General features: G+C 42.3%; 1 protein-coding gene across 1 annotated transcript in view; it reads left to right on the top strand.

The window, feature by feature from the left end:
• MYO16 (myosin XVI) overlaps positions 1-16,011 on the top strand; it is a 459,803-nt gene that overhangs the window by 52,110 nt on the left and 391,682 nt on the right. The window contains exon 4 of the mRNA XM_045008050.1: positions 11,027-11,097. Within this exon, the coding sequence (XP_044863985.1) occupies positions 11,027-11,097 (71 nt within the window). The remainder of the gene's footprint in view (positions 1-11,026; positions 11,098-16,011) is intronic.

Below are 16,011 nucleotides of genomic sequence, written 5' to 3'. Positions count from 1 at the left end.
ATAGCTATTGTACATTCAGCACACCATATGGATCTTACAATGTATACATAATTAGTCAGACCTTCTGGTGCCCAAGAGATCAGAGATGCTATCTTCTTACAGATTTGCATGAGAAAAAGGGAATATTCCAGTGCCACATTAACACTTTCTCCTTGACACATTTGTGTGCAGAATCTCTATTTTAATCATTGAGAAGAGAAAATTATGTTGGAAGATTGGAGGGTCAGAAGACTGCCTATCAGCTGTTTAAAATTTGAAAAGAGTCTTATGGAAAATGAGACCACAGAAACCATGTATTCTCAAGTGCTCCTTCTGCCTTGGTGTCTCTCGCGACTGTTTCAGGTGTCCCTAAGGCCAATTTTGAGGATGGTGCATGTATTAACAAATGTTACATTATTTAACAGAAATCACAATGAAACTCACATAGGCATGTGAGAAAATGAATCACTATAGAAGGAAAGAACAGATTGCTTTTGATCTTGAAGATATTTGGAAGGTTTTGAGGGGAAATCTTGTTTCACAAAAATCCTCCTTATAAAAATTATAACATACTCAGGAAAATAAGTGTCTTGCAATGTTTTTAAAAGATGTATTATTGAAGTTAGCAAGCAAAATATCCCTCTAGATAAGGAGTGAAATTCTCCTCTGTGTTGTGGGCTGAAATAGTGCATAAAATCTGTGCAGACCCTGTGTACTCGGGTGAATTTCATCCATAATGAGTGCATGTGGATTGTGGTTATTACAGAAAATGAAAGGGACATTTTTTATATCCAGGAAAATTACATTTTCCGGTGAGAACTAAGATTAGCATCAGCTGAGGCAAGAAACATACAATAATATTATCAGTAAAGTTCAATGGACTCAAACACTGAGGTCTAGATGCGTAAGAGTTAGATTGTTTATATAAAATGAATGTTGCCTGACATTGTAAAGTTGTCATCATTTACTTCTGTGTGTTTCTCCACAGCAAAACAAAACAAAACAACAACAAAATCTGATCTTTGAGCCATGTACTCAGGGAGGAAATGGGAGATTCACATGGTTGAATACCTCTGGAAAGCTCCTTTCTAATCAAGTGAAAGTGAGGGAGATTCATTTTATTACCTTGATCAGCATTGTCAGATGCCTCTTGGAAAGGTGATGGACATGTTCAGTTGTATAGGGAAACCCCAACATCAAATTACTTTATTTAAATGTTTTTCAGAAATTATGTACTCTTTCTCCTGTGTCTGTTATAATGAGATTTTAAATGGTTTGGTATTTTCAGGCACTACTATAAGACAAATAATAAACATAGAATCAAATTATCTCTTGAAGTCAATTGAACTGTGCTCACTTACGTGCACCAAGCAATTGGACAAAATGTGAGGTCTCATGGATTATTTCTGATAGAAGTAATTGATGGTGGAATCAGGAATTTCTTTTATGCAATCCTGTTGATTTACACTGAATGTGCCAAGTCCTGTCTCCCTGAACACAGTAAGAAGAAAACAGAAGACCCTCTCTTTTCTCACAGTTCCGAACCCCTTTACAGTCACTACTAGTTCAAAAGCTCTCTCTACAAAAACACACCCCTGACCGACAAAAGTTTCACTGACAAAAGTGTCGGTGTGGACAGTGCTATGTTGGTGGGAGTGCATCACCACTCATTGGGGGTGGTTTAATTATGCCAACAGGAGAGAGCTCTTCCACCAGCATAGAGCGGCTACACAGGAGACCCTACAGCGGCACGGCTCTAGCGGCAAAGTTGTGTCGTTGTAAGGTCCATAGTGTAGACATAGCCTGGCACACATATCTCTACTAATACAATACCCAACAAAACCCCTTTGTCCAGTGAGGTTTCATCCAGTTAAAACAATAGTCTTCAGTCCTACCACATATGTTTAAAGAATTCTACACAGGAGCGTCTCACAAAAATTGGTGGCTCATATTACAGCTAGGAACACCACCTATAGCCAAGGTTGCCTAACACTTTCCATTATAAGACCCTGTTTTCAGTTCCTTTTAATTGTGCCAAACTTTAAATTTTTCAGGTTGACATTTTCCATGACAGGTGTCTGTCTCAAACCGATTTTTTTTTTATGTTTCAACTACAGTTTTTCAGCCATTTCCAAGAATGAGATTGGGGAAAATACATTATTGCACCCACATTGAAACCCTCCCACCCCCACAATCTTATAATCTTGTAATTGAAGATTACATCACCTCCATGCTTTAGAGCAGAGGGAGGGCAGGGGGTCACCCTGGTGTCAGGGATGCTGTTCCCATGAAAATCCACCAAATTTGTCTCAGTTATAAACTAAATGAAAAATCTCAGTTCACACATCCTTGACTTGTAGAGACTTGTTAGTTTGGCGGCTAAATTCTCCAAAGATACCATCTACACTGAGCATGACCCAGGGGCTGAGCAGGACTTTCTTATAAAGGATAAGGCATCAGAACTGAGAACAGGAAGACTGTCTCTCCTGTGCTCTCAATGCTCCCCTTGCTGGTATCCAGCCAATGTGAAGGAGAAGGAGGAAACAGCCTGACTGGAATGCGAAGAGTGAGGAGTGTGTGTATGGGGGGGAAATAGGCACAGAAAGGGAGGGGGCACAGAGCCAGTCTAGGGGGAGTAGATAGAAACAGAAGGGGAACAGGGCCAGAGCTAGGAGATGTGGGAGCAGGGAGCGGTGTGGGGAGGTATAGATAGATAGAAGCAGAGGTGAAAGTGGGCAGAAGTCATAGAAAAAGGGTATGGATAGGAGATTATAATAATAGTGATTGTGTGTTCATATGTATGTGTAATATATTTTAATAATATAGTTCACCATATCTTAACTACATATATGGAGAACTGGATAAACTTGTTGGGACATTTACTTAAAATCCTAATCAAATCTTGATTCTCTTTCAAATATGATTGGTTGACTATATATCTATATATTTCTTTTCAAGTAACTTTGAACTTCCTGCTTTAGGCCTGTTCATCTCATCCTTAGGTAATATTCCCAGTAGCTTCAATAGGATTTCCATCATGCGGATCAGTTAGGTTGGCATAGTGCACCCACACTGTATATGAGAGTCAGAAATCTGTGCGCCACTTATTCCTGCATAACTAGGACCCTACCAAATTCATGGCCATGAAAAATGCATCAGAGACCATGAAATCATGGCCCACAGCCGCCTCTCTCTGGTCACCCAGCTCTGAAGGAAGCAGTGCAGAAATAAGGGTGGCATGGTATGGTATTGCTGCTCTTACTTCTGCACTGCTACTGGCGGTGCACTGCCTTTGGAGCTGGGTGCCTGGCCAACAGCTGCTGCTCTCTGGCCACCCAGCTCTGAAGGCAGCACAGAAGTAAGGGTGTCAATACTGCGATCCCCCTAAAATAACTTTGTGACCCCCCTGCAACTCCCTTTTGGGTCAAGACCCCCCAATTTGAGAAACGCTGGTCTCCCCCGTTAAATCTGTATAGTATAGGGTAAAAGCACACAAAAGACTAGATATCATGGGGGGAGACCAGAGAATGTTGAATAGGGAGCTAATTGAATTGCATGGGGATGTTTATTCTTCTTTACAGTGAGGTAAATCCTATTTCCTTTTCAAGAAAAGTAGAGGCTTGTCAGTTGCTTTTGTGTGTTGTGGAATGTGACAACTGATCCTATTTCAGGACAAAGAATATTGACCCAAACTACATGAGAGTTCACATCTACTGCCCTTGCAGTCTTTGTGATGGGAGATCTCTGTAGTACTGCTGACTCTACAGAGCAATCATGAAGAAAAGGAAAGCAAGATAGATGGATAAAAACTTGAAGTGATTATTATCTTTAATCTCATTTTTGTACATGAATCATCTACATATTTATGAACATGATCTGCTTAATGTGTATTTTTTTTACTGGGTTTATGTCTGCAACAGCTATATATGTTGTTTGTGGAGTAATCTCTGTAGTTGGTTTCTGCTGAAAAAGCAATGATGGCCATTGTCATTATCTCTGCAGAGATTTCAACTCACTGTGTAGTCACAAGAATCATAGATGTTTCAAAGTGTTCCTGTATTTTGACTCACTGGCAGGAGGGAGAATCATGCATTAGGAGAGGCTGCCGTTTTTGCCTTCAACCATGAGTCACTGATAAATGGAGCTAAGAAGTCATTACCTTATTTCACTCAATTTTTCCACACAGTTAATTGCTTGGGCTGCTGATGGTTGTTGTGGAGAGGGATTGATTTGAGAACCCAGCTTCACTTCTAATAATAAGAAAACACAGGGAGAGTTTGTCACTTGGATATGCTTTGTATCTGTGACATACTTCCTGTGTCATATTGGAATATTCACTTAGCATGTGTGTCAAGCTGTCGGGAATAGCTCATGATCATGAATGCTGACCTCAGGCCAGACTGTCAAAAATCAGGAAAGACACCCCAAACTGGTGCTATGTTCTATAATTAGATTTCACCAACCTACTAACAAATGTGAACTCCTGAAGTCTTACCATGGAGTCACAGACATTGGGCATTGAGGATTCTACTCTATTTTACCACCGAGGCAAGCTGGACTATGTGATAGATCAGGGATCGCCAACCTTTGGCACATGACCCATGAAGGAAATCCACTGGCGGGCCGGGATGGTTTTTTACGTGCAGCATCCTCAGATTCAGCTGATTGCAGCTCCCACTGGCCGCGGTTTGCCGTTCCATTGGCCTGGAATAGCAAACTGCGGCCAGTGGGCGCTACAATCGGTTGAACCTGCGGACGCTGCAGGTAAACAAACCATCCCGGCCCACCAGTGGATTTCCCTGGTGGGTCACATGCCAAAGGTTGCCGATCCCTGTGATAGATGGTCACTTTACACCAAAAATCACAGCAATATTCAGCAAAGAATTCTGTGGCACCTTATAGACTAACAAATATATTGGAGCATGAATTTTCATGGGTGAATACCCACTTTGTTGGATGCATCCTATGAAGTGGGTATTGACCCATGAAAGCTCATGCTCCAATATGTTTGTTAGTCTATAAGGTGCCACAGAACTCTTTGCTGCTTTTACATATCCAGACTAACACGGCTACCCCTCTGATACTTAGCAATATTCAGGTTACTCCCAGTTCCAAAGTATGGGTCGCTTACCCTAGGTCATTTGTACTCAGATTGCAAACCAAAGACACTATCTGTAACCAATCCTGATTTAACTAAAGATTTATTAACTAAGAAAAGAAATGAGAGTTATTTACAAGGTTAAATTAGGAAACTTACACAGACAAATGAGTTACAGTCGTAGATTTAAAAAGGTAATAAAAGTTTCTATAGTAAGCAGCTTTGTATATTCTTTGATGCTGACCCAAGCCAACAGCATGAGGATCTCTTGCTTATGTTTAAGAATCTTTGCCCCTCAGAGTCCAGACAGCATAAAGAGACAAAGTTTCTCCTTGTCATGGATTTTTATCCCCCATCAACCCGGAATCCAAGCTGATGGTATGAGTTCATCCACAGGCCTCCCTATCCAGGATGGAGTTAGGAGTGCAATCAACAAGGTCTCTGTCCTTTGGTGCTACACAATGCCTCATTTGCCTTTAATGGGACATATTGTGTGCCGGATGAACACTTTACCTTAATTACTGCTTCTGTTTCCTGTTGGGTGAGTTACACAGTAACAAAGGTTTACAATGAAAACACTCAGTATAACTTTATACCATGGATACAGATATTATAAATAAGATTAATACATGCAGCATCCTACAAGCATTTCATAAAGTCTAAACACATTCTTAATAACACTAATATCTATTTTAAGTACACTAACCCACAGGTAAGCCAGACTAGTTTCCAGCTATGCATTTGTCAGTGTTCAGCGTTGGGGCCTTGGCATGACCGGGCACCTGATCTGCTAGAGTCACAACGTGATTTCCAAAAAGTATTCAGCAGTGGCCTAGGCCTGCTCCCTTTGAAGTCAGCGCTGAAACTCCCCTTGACATCAGTGAGAGCAGACTTAGGCCAACACTGAACACTTTTGGGAAAATCCCACTTTTAAGGACTATGTATGTCACTTTCCTCATTTGCAGATGAGGATTATACCTAATATAGGTATAATGGAGGGCTATAGCCTGTCTTAATTCATTTTTGTAAATTTCCTTAGATAGAAATTGCAACATAAAGGCAACTATTAGGTGGCTTAGACACTGAAGAGGTGAAGCAAGAAACTATGCAGAGCATAGGAGCGGGGCGAGTGCCAGGAAGTTTTGGTGGTCTAGCTATTACAAGGCTTCTGAACAAGCTATACAAAGTGTGCGTGTATGGGTGGGTGTGTGTGTGGGGGGGGGTGGGGGGGGTGTTGGGGAGTCTAGGACTCTAGCAGCTGTAATGTATGTCCCCATTCCCCTTTGAGGGCACTCTGTAATGTTCATTAGTACTGATAGGAACAAAAAGTCCAGCTTTTGAGGTTTAGCCTATAATAGGATGTGTTATGTGGGGGAGGACGAGTGATCTTTAATCACTGGGCTCCTATAAATGAGAGGAGGAAGAAATAATTTGTGGGTTTTTTTCCTTCATTCTTCCACTTTTGCCAAGTTTATGACAAGTATAAATATGCTCCCTTATATTCTCCATTTTGCTTGGCAATTGTAACACAGTCCATTTAATCCACATTACTCAGTGTTCTGCTTCCCAGTTCAGTGGCGGTGCCAAGAACAACAGTAGAATCTAAGAGTATTTAGTTTACAAAATTGTGTTTGCCAGAAAGCAAAGCGCATTTGCAATTAACTAAATTAAATGAAGCAAAAACAAGTAAAAAGGCAAATGAGGAGGTACAAAGGTTTTATTCTTCAGGTTTGAATTTATAGGAGGGTTTAGATTGTCTGTTTATTTTCAAAGCCTGAAATGAAATACAGAGTGGAATTTGTTGTTGTAACTGTCATTTTTTGATTCTTCCAAAATATATACCTGGATGTATCATTATAGGTGAAGCATGTAACTGCTCTTATATTTAACGTTGCCTACTTCCCATTATAAATCTTTATTTTCATTATAATGTTATTGAACTTTAACTGTTTTAGCTGAAATTTTCTGTTTGCTGTCTGACTCAGAATGAATTTTTTTTCTGGAAAATTTGATCAAGGATGGCTCAGCCATCTCAGAAAACAAAGCTAGTGAAAATTGCTGGTGGTTAAAAAAATCTACTGAGCAAACAAAAAACACATCTGACCATTATTGAAAACCTCTAGTGCTTCGGTGGTTTGTAGCAGGAACTTCAAATTACATAGCGGGAGAGCCAAACTGTAAGTGTCCTATGGAAATCCACCAAGATCTGGCTAAGTTATAAACCTCTTGCCAAGGTTGACGCTGGCACTTTGAGTGCAGAAGGTGGGGCCCCTCAAGGATTCTAAAAATTAATACTGGCCACTCTGGGCTGGGATTAAACTCCCAAGGTCACAGCTTCTCTCTGACCTTGGATGGGTAGATGCTGCCACCACTGAAGTGCAAAAAACAAAAAAAACTTTTTGAGAACCCAGGAAGGAGCACTTGGGAATTCCTTCCTGTGGGGTACCCTCAAGCCCTTTCACTCTCCCTCCGGGGAAGAGCTGAGAAAGAAAACAAATGAAATTAGCTATTGCTCCAGCTAATTAAACAACATATGCACAAACCACTTAGGATACCAAAAATCCAATCCTGTTCTTAAAAAAGGTAAATTTTATTAAAAAAAAAAAAGGAAAGAAAATACATCTAGAACTTAGACTTTTCCTAGATTTAAAAAAAAATAAACACTTACAAAAATTAAATATCAAGAATAACCTTCTTGAGGTCCAGCTTAAAGATTACAAGTAAAACAAAAGCATTTGAGGTTAGCACAGAGGAGTCCATAAGCCAATAAAAAATAAATAGAGAGAATCTAGTTGCATCTTGCTAGACATTTTATGATCTACTTACATATCTGGGGTTCAAATGAGGAATTTTAGGTATGATCTGATGATTTCCATACCTGACAAAAAGCTTTATTACAGAATAGTCTCAGCCCTGTCTCTGCTCTGTCCTCTCTCTCCAGAGAAGAACAACAGCCAGACAAAGAGAAGTTTTTTCCCAATTTTAAAAAGTTCTAGCTTTCCCATTGGCTCTTTTGGTCAGGCGTCCTTTCCCTTCCTTTTATTCATGGACTTGTTAACCCTTTACAGGTAAAGCAAGGAGAGAACAACTACCAAGAGGGATTCTATAGCTAACTGGCTGGCTTGGTGTCCACAAAAGGGACACCCACTCTCATTTATCACCCCTCTAAAAATACCATTTGTTCATATGCTATAGAACAGATTCATCACTGGCCTGCTAGTTTTGTGAATGCTCCAATACACTTTGCATGCTCCGAGATCTCGCTTGCTTGTCCATATCAGCATCTCTTGCACTGTGGGAAGTACACTGAACTGGAGGCCAAGAGACCATGAGTTCACATCTTGCCGCTGTGACAGACGGCAATTTCCTGCAATATATTTGGGAGATCTCACTGTGTTAGGTAATAATTGGAGATATACCAATCTCCTAGAATTGGAAGGAACCTTGAAAGGTCATCAAGTCCAGCCCCCTGCCTTCACTAGCAGGACCAATTTTTGCCCTACATCCCTAAGTAGCCCCCTCAAGGATTGAACTCACAACTCTGGGTTTAGCAGGCCAATGCTCAAACCACTGTGCTATCCCTCCCCTTACATATGTTAAGTTTATGTATCACTGTGTGCCTGGCATTGTATGCATTTCCATGGGGAAAGGTGACTATAGCTTTCTAGGAACTAGGAACAGTGGTGGCTGATTAGGCAAATTGACTGAGGTTATAACACCTCCAAGGAGGTACCGCCACTTGCAGAGGCTCAAATATACTGGTTCAAATTGGAGTCTCCAGAGACTCCTGACAAAGAAAGGACTTTTAGATAAATAGTCTGACTTTAAATTGAGTTAGAGCCTTCTTTCTGATACAGCAAATGGACAGAACCTTCAGCCAAGGGTGGGGGAAAGGAGAGATGGGATGCATCACTTGATTATTACCTGTTCTATTCATTCCCTCTGGGGCACATGGCATTGGCCACTGTCGGAAGACAGGATACTGGGCTAGATGGGCCTTTGGTCTGACCCAGTATGGCCGTTCTTATGTGGCAACCTTTGGCAGGTATCAGTCCTTCCAACCCTTCCCTGGTCCAAGGTTGGAGTTGGGGTGGCCTCTGTTAATTTTTTTAGCATGTGCGTAGGTTATTTTATTTTTAATATCTTTTCTTTGAATTGCTTTCACCTTAAGAATAAGTGTGCTTGCTTAGAAAGAGCTGTGTGGTAACTCATAACTGCTGGCAATTATGTTATTCTTAGCCTTCAAAGAGTTAGCAGTGCACAGACATTGGCCTGGTTAGGCAGTGTGGTCTGCTGAGAATAACACAGTGTACACAGGGAACTGTGCAGCCTGGAAAAACCTCACTCAGGAGGGAGAGAGATGCAGGTCTCCACCCAAAAGAGGTGACTGCTGGCGAGCTGGGAGCCTAGAGTGGGTGCCCTTACTGAACCACAGAGAGTTCACTGTGGAACTGTGACAGCCACTTTCTATGCATTTCACAATTCTTATATTGACTGAGGCCCTAAGTTGCTCAGGCTTCGGCTTCAGCCCAGGGTGGGAGGGCTCCAGTGCAGATGGTTTGCAACTCCCCTATTCAGGGGCTGAGAGCCATAAGAGCTGTCTTAACTTGTGTGCTCCTCTACTATGGGCCCATCATACCCCTGACCCATCATATAAATTCTCTTGGACCAGGGCCTCCTGATGACCATGTGGAACCAGCTGTGCTTCTATAGAGGACCTCTGTGCTGAGGGTATTTCTCAGGGGTGAGGTCATTGTGGACTTCTTATGCCAGTTAGCCAGCACAAACAGGGTGAATTCCCCTGATGATGTCTTGGCCTTTTCATTATTCAGTCCTGCCCTGGAATGAACACTAATAGAGTGAATTAGTCAATTCCTGAATTCGAAGTGAAAAGGTTATAAAAGCCATAGAGACCAAGGAAAAAGAATAAAGAATTGTTAATCCTGACTGAGCACCAATATGCAGGGCTATCTTCTGTTCTGCGTTAAATGCCTGGGTTCATTTCAAAGGAGTTTGTTACATGTAACTGTGAGCAGAATGTGGCCGAAATATCTTTTCAGGAATTATGCTATGTCAGTGCTCAGGCAATGTGCTGTAGAGGTTGAATGGAGTGCACTTCACTAAGCTGTGGCATGAAGATTAATTTCAGGCAATATAAGTTATGAACACCAATCTCAATCATTTAGCGAAAAAGCCTCTAGGTCTCAGGGAACTCTGCAAAATATAATAAAATCAGTTAACTGTGTTCTGTACTCACATGAACATGGTCTAATCCGGTGACTTTAACCTTGCTATGGAATATCCTGTGTTCAGAACTACAGAAACACAACTACACTCTAAAGCAATGGGTTCTCAACCTTTTTCTTTCTGAGGCCCCCTCAACATGCTAGGAAAAACTTAATGGCCTACTTGTGCCACAACAACTGTTTTTCTGCATATAAAAAACAGGGTTAGCATTAGGGAGTATCAAGCAGGGCAATTGCCTGGAGCCCAGTCCCATGCCACAGGAGGCCCTGTGAAGCTAAGTTGCTCAGGCTTTGGCTTCAGCCCAGGGTGGGAGGGCTCAGGGTCCCAGGTTTCAGGCCCATTTGGCTTTCTGCCCTGGGCCCCAGCATGTCTAATGCTGATCCTGCTTTGCAGATTCACCAAAACCTGCCTGTGGCCTCCCAGTGGTCCCTGATCCCTGGTTGAGAACTACTGCTCTAGTGAAATCCTTGATATTGCTCATAATTAGCATAGTTATCAAAGGTCCTGAACTGTTAGACCTCGCCATTAAAATAAATGAGACAGGAAATGCTGACATGATAGTTTTACATATGTTATCTCAGAGGTTTGCATATATTATTAAATCTGTTAATGAAGATGATGAAGAATCAGGCTATTAAGATCTCAGTACTGGGTGCATTGGTGCATTAATTCTTTCTCCTTCTCTTTTCTTTGATATTTCAGTGCTACGGCTACTAAAGGATGGTGCAGACCCTCACACTCTTATTTCCTCAGGAGGCTCCTTGCTCCATCTGGTAAGAGTGATTGAAGATTAATGTTAGCAACAGTGGATAAATATGGCAAGATTCTGAGTAGCATATTGGGCATATTAACAACAAGAAAGGTTTATCAGTAATTTTTTATCTAAACTGAGCACCACAGTGATTATAATTGCATCCAGCTGTGCACGTGAAATACATGGTGGTGTTCAAAAGGCTTATGTAGGGATGCATCATGTAGTATGGATGGTTATTAGCAAAATCCAGTTAGATGTTTTAGGCATAAATTATCTGCACAGTAAGTAAGAGCAAAGGAAAAATTGCCTGCTTCATAAGACGGAGAAATGCAATATTTTAAAACCTTCACAGACTAGAAAAAAAGACAATTTAACCTTCAGTTTAACTGATGTCATTCCTTCCTTTTGATTTTTTTCAGTGTTGATTTCCTACAAATGGAAATCTAACACAGTATCTGCATTTAGATCACCATAGTTATTTGTATTTCAGATTAAGTGATTAAAAGAATAGGGAGCAGGTTTGTGTTTACCATGTAATTAAGGGAGAGAGAGCAATATAGCAAACTGGTGTCGGGTCACTTTTAGTTACTGTGAAGTACAGGATGGCAATTAGGGACTCACAGCAGAGTTGTAAGAAGCTCTGTTATTTTATTTTGCTGGACCCCGTCATGCATACCATGTTTTCTATTTTGACCCACATAGGTCTGCAGGGCATCTGTGTTTTGCTTTGAGGGTTGGGTCAAATGTCCCAATGCTCAGGAGAATATGACAAGTTTTGCCTGTTTTGAACACAAAATGGTTAATTTGCCCAGATTCTTTCAGAAGGTTCACAAATATTAGTGAAACGTTCATGTAAGCCTGCCCGGTTTTCTAGTGTGTTTAAAAAAGCCAATAAAATACATGCCCCCAAATTAAGGGCAGTATATTTGAAAATCAGAATTTAATCACACATTTCTACTGCTAGCAAACCAAATAAATCCAGTGGAAGCAATCCCATGATTACTGCTGCTACTACTTTATATTCAGACAAGGAAGTTAGTAACTCGTGTCTCTAATACCAAAATAAATCGTATTCATCTTAATCTACTTTACAGAGTGTACTTGATCCACCCGTGCAGATGTATTGGCCTTTAAACTACATGGGGGTTCTGTCAGTGGGATGCAGCTGTAGGTTCTTATCTCTGACTGTACAGAACCCTGATGCCTCCAGCTGAGTGAAAATCAGAATTTCTGTCCAGTGGGCAATTCCAATACTGCAACATTTGTTTTCGTTGCAAACCTGCACAAAAAGTTGAATTTGTCAAAAAATTTCAAGGAATGGAATATTTAGAAAAAATTCAATTTGGAAACAGTGAAATGTTTCATTTTGAGTCAGTTCAACATGAATCTGTGCAGAGGGGAATCTGCATTGCATCATGGCAGATGTAATCTGGCCAGAGAGCCCAGTCCAGAGCTGAAAATGGAGGCCTTAATGCCAACGCCAATGAGGCCTTTAGTCACTATACAAAATGCAGCTTAATGATGAATTTTCCCAACAGAAATTTCAAAAATTTCAGCAAAATTGAAACTTTCCCACAGAAAAGTTTGATTTTTGTGGAAACTACATTTTCTGTCAAAAACAGTGATGTACAGCACACACTCCTTTGCTTCCCTGGCCAGCACCATTCACTTTGGTGCTGGCTGGAAGCAGGGCCTGTGGTGGAGCATGGGCTGAATCATAGAATCATAGAATACCAGGGTTGGAAGGGACCTCAGGAGGTCATCTAGTCCAACCCCCTGCTCAAAGCAGGACCAATTCCCAACTAAATCATTCCAGCCAGGGCTTTGTCAAGCCTGACCTTAAAAACATCTAAGGAAGGAGATTCCAGCACCTCCCTAGGTAATCCATTCCAGTGCTTCACCACCCTCTTAGTGAATTTTTTTCCCTAATATCCAACCTAAACCTCCCCCACTGCAACTTGAGACCATTACTCCTTGTTCTGTCACCTGGTACCACTGAGAACAGTCTAGATCCATTCTCTTTGGAATCCCCTTTTAGGTAGTTGAAAGCAGCTATCAAATCCCCCCTCACTCTTCTCTTCTGCAGACTAAACAATCCCAGTTCCCTCAGCCTCTCCTCATAAATCATGTGCTCCAGCCCCCTCTGCTGTTTTGTTTTGCATGTTTTGTTGCCCTCTGCTGGAATCTTTCCAATTTTTCCACATCTTTCTTGTAGTGTGGGGCCCAAAACTGTACACAGTACTCCAGATGAGGCCTCACCAATGTTGACTAGAGGGGAATGATCACGTCACTCGATCTGCTGGCAATGCTCCTACTTATACAGCCCAAAATGCTGTTAGCCTTCTTGGCAACAAGAGCACACTGTCAACTCATATCCAGCTTCTTGTCCACTGTAACCCCTAAGTCCTTTTCTGCAGAACTGCTTCCTAGCCATTCGGTCCCTAGTCTGTAACAGTGAATGGGATTCCTCCATCCTAAGTGCAGGACTCTGCACTTGTCCTTGTTGCACCTCATCAGGTTTCTTTTGGCCCAATCCTCTAATTTGTCTAGGTCCCTCTGTATCCTATCCCTACCCTCCAGCGTATCTACCACTCCTCCCAGTTAAGTGTTATCTGCAAACTTGATGAGAGTGCAGTCCACACCAGCCTCCAGATTATTAATGAAGATATTGAACAAAACCAGTCCCAGGACCGACCCTTGGGGCACTCCGCTTGAAATCAGCTGCCAACTAGACATGGAGCCATTGATCACTACCTTTTGAGCCCGACGATCTAGCCAGCTTTCTATCCACTTTATAGTCCATTCATCCAGCCCATACTTCTTTAACTTGACGAAAATAATACTGTGGGAGACCGTATCAAAAGGTTTGCTACAGTCAAGGAATAACACATCCACTGCTTTCCCCTCATCCTCAGGCCCAGTTATCTCCTCATAGAAGGCAATTAGGTTAGTCAGGCATGACTTGTCCTTGGTGAATCCATGCTGACTGTTCCTGATCACTTTCCTCTCCTCTAAGTGCTTCAGAATTGATTCTTTGAGGACCTGCTCCATGATTTTTACAGGGACTGAGGTGAGGCTGACTGGCCTTTAGTTCCCTGAATCCTCCTCCTTCCCTTTTCTAAAGATGGGCACTACATTAGCCTTTTTCCAGTAATCCAGGACCTCCCCTGATCGCCCTGAGTTTTCAAAGATAATGGCCAATGGCTCTGCAATCACATCTGTGAACTCCTTTAGCACTCTCGGATGCAATTCATCTGGCCCCATGGACTTGTGCTTCTCCAGTTTTTCTAAATAGTCCTGAACCACTTCTTTCTCCACGGAGGGCTGGTCATCTCCTCAAAGCATTGAGTACACATCCTTTGTCACTAGGTTGCCTCCCTCATTCAGTAAGGGGCCCACACTTTCCTTGACTTTCTTCTTATTGCTAACATACCTGAAAAAACCCTTCTTATTACTCTTAACATGTCTTGCTAGCTGCAACTCCAAGTGTGATTTGGCCTTCCTGATTTCACTCCTACATCCCTGAGCAATATTTTTATACTCCTTTCTGGTCATTTGTCCAATCTTCCACTTCTTGTAAGCTTCTTTTTTGCGTTTAAGATCAGAAAGTATTTCACTGTTAAGCCAAGCTGGTCGCCTGCCATATTTACTATTCTTTCTACACATTGGGATGGTTTGTTCCTGCAGCTTCAATAAGGATTCTTTAAAATACAGCCAGCTCGCCTGGATTCCTTTCCCACTCATGTTATTCACCCAGGGGATCCTGCCCGTCAGTTCCCTGAGGGAGTCAAAGTCTGCTTTTCTGAAGTCCGGGGTCCGTATTCTGCTGCTCTCCTTTCTTCCTTGTGCCAGGATCCTGAACTCGACCATCTCATGGTCACTGCTTCCCAGGTTCCCATCCACTTTTGCTTCCCATACTAATTCTTCCCGGTTTGTGAGCATCAGGTCTAGAAGAGCTCTGCCCCTAGTTGGTTCCTCCAGCACTTGCACCAGGAAATTGTCCCCTACACTTTCCAAAAACTTCCTGGATTATCTGTGCACCGCTGTATGCTCTCCCAGCAGATATCAGAGTGATTAAAGTCTCCCATGAGAACCAGGGCCTGCGATCTAGAAACTTCTGCTAGTTGCTGGAAGAAAGCCTCGTCCACCTCATCCCCCTGGTCTGGTGGTCTATGGCAGACTCTCAGCATGACATCACTCTTGTTGCTCACACTTCTAAACTTAATCCAGAGACTCTCAGGTTTTTCTGCAATTTCATACCGGAGCTCTGAGCAGTCATACTCCTCTCTTACATACAATGCAACTCCCCCACCTTTTCTGTCCTGCCTGTCTTTCCTGAACAGTTTATATCCATCCATGACAGTACTCCAGTCATGTGAGTTATCCCACCAAGTCTCTGTTATTCCAATCACATCATAGTTCCTTGACTGTGCCAGAACTTCCAGTTCTCCCTGCTTGTTTCCCAGGCTTCTTGCATTTGTGTATAGGCACTTAAGATAACTCACTGATTGTCCCGCTTTCTCAGTCTGAGACAGGAGTTCTCCCCTCTTGCACACTCCTGCTTGTGCTTCCTCCCGGTATCCCATTTCCCCACTTACCTCAGGGCTTTGGTCTCCTTCCCCCGGTGAACCTAGTTTAAAGCCCTCCTCACTAGGTTAGCCAGCCTGCTTGCAAAGATGCTCTACCCTCTCTTTGTTAGATGGAGCCTGTCTCTGCCTAGCACTCCTCCTTCTTGGAACACCATCCCATGGTCGAAGAATCCAAAGTCTTCTCTCTGACACCACCTGCATAGCCATTCGTTGACTTCCACAATTTGACGTTGTCTACCCAGGCCTTTTCCCTGCACAGGGAGGATGGACGAGAACACCACTTGTGCCTCAAACTCCTTTATCCCTCTTCCCAGAGCCATGTAGTCTGCAGTGATCTGCTCAAG

Source organism: Mauremys mutica, chromosome 1 (assembly GCF_020497125.1).
Source record: "Mauremys mutica isolate MM-2020 ecotype Southern chromosome 1, ASM2049712v1, whole genome shotgun sequence".
NCBI classification, from domain to species: domain Eukaryota; kingdom Metazoa; phylum Chordata; order Testudines; family Geoemydidae; genus Mauremys; species Mauremys mutica.
Note: the sequence above shows the minus strand (reverse complement) of the source record. Positions and strands in the feature narration are given on the sequence as shown.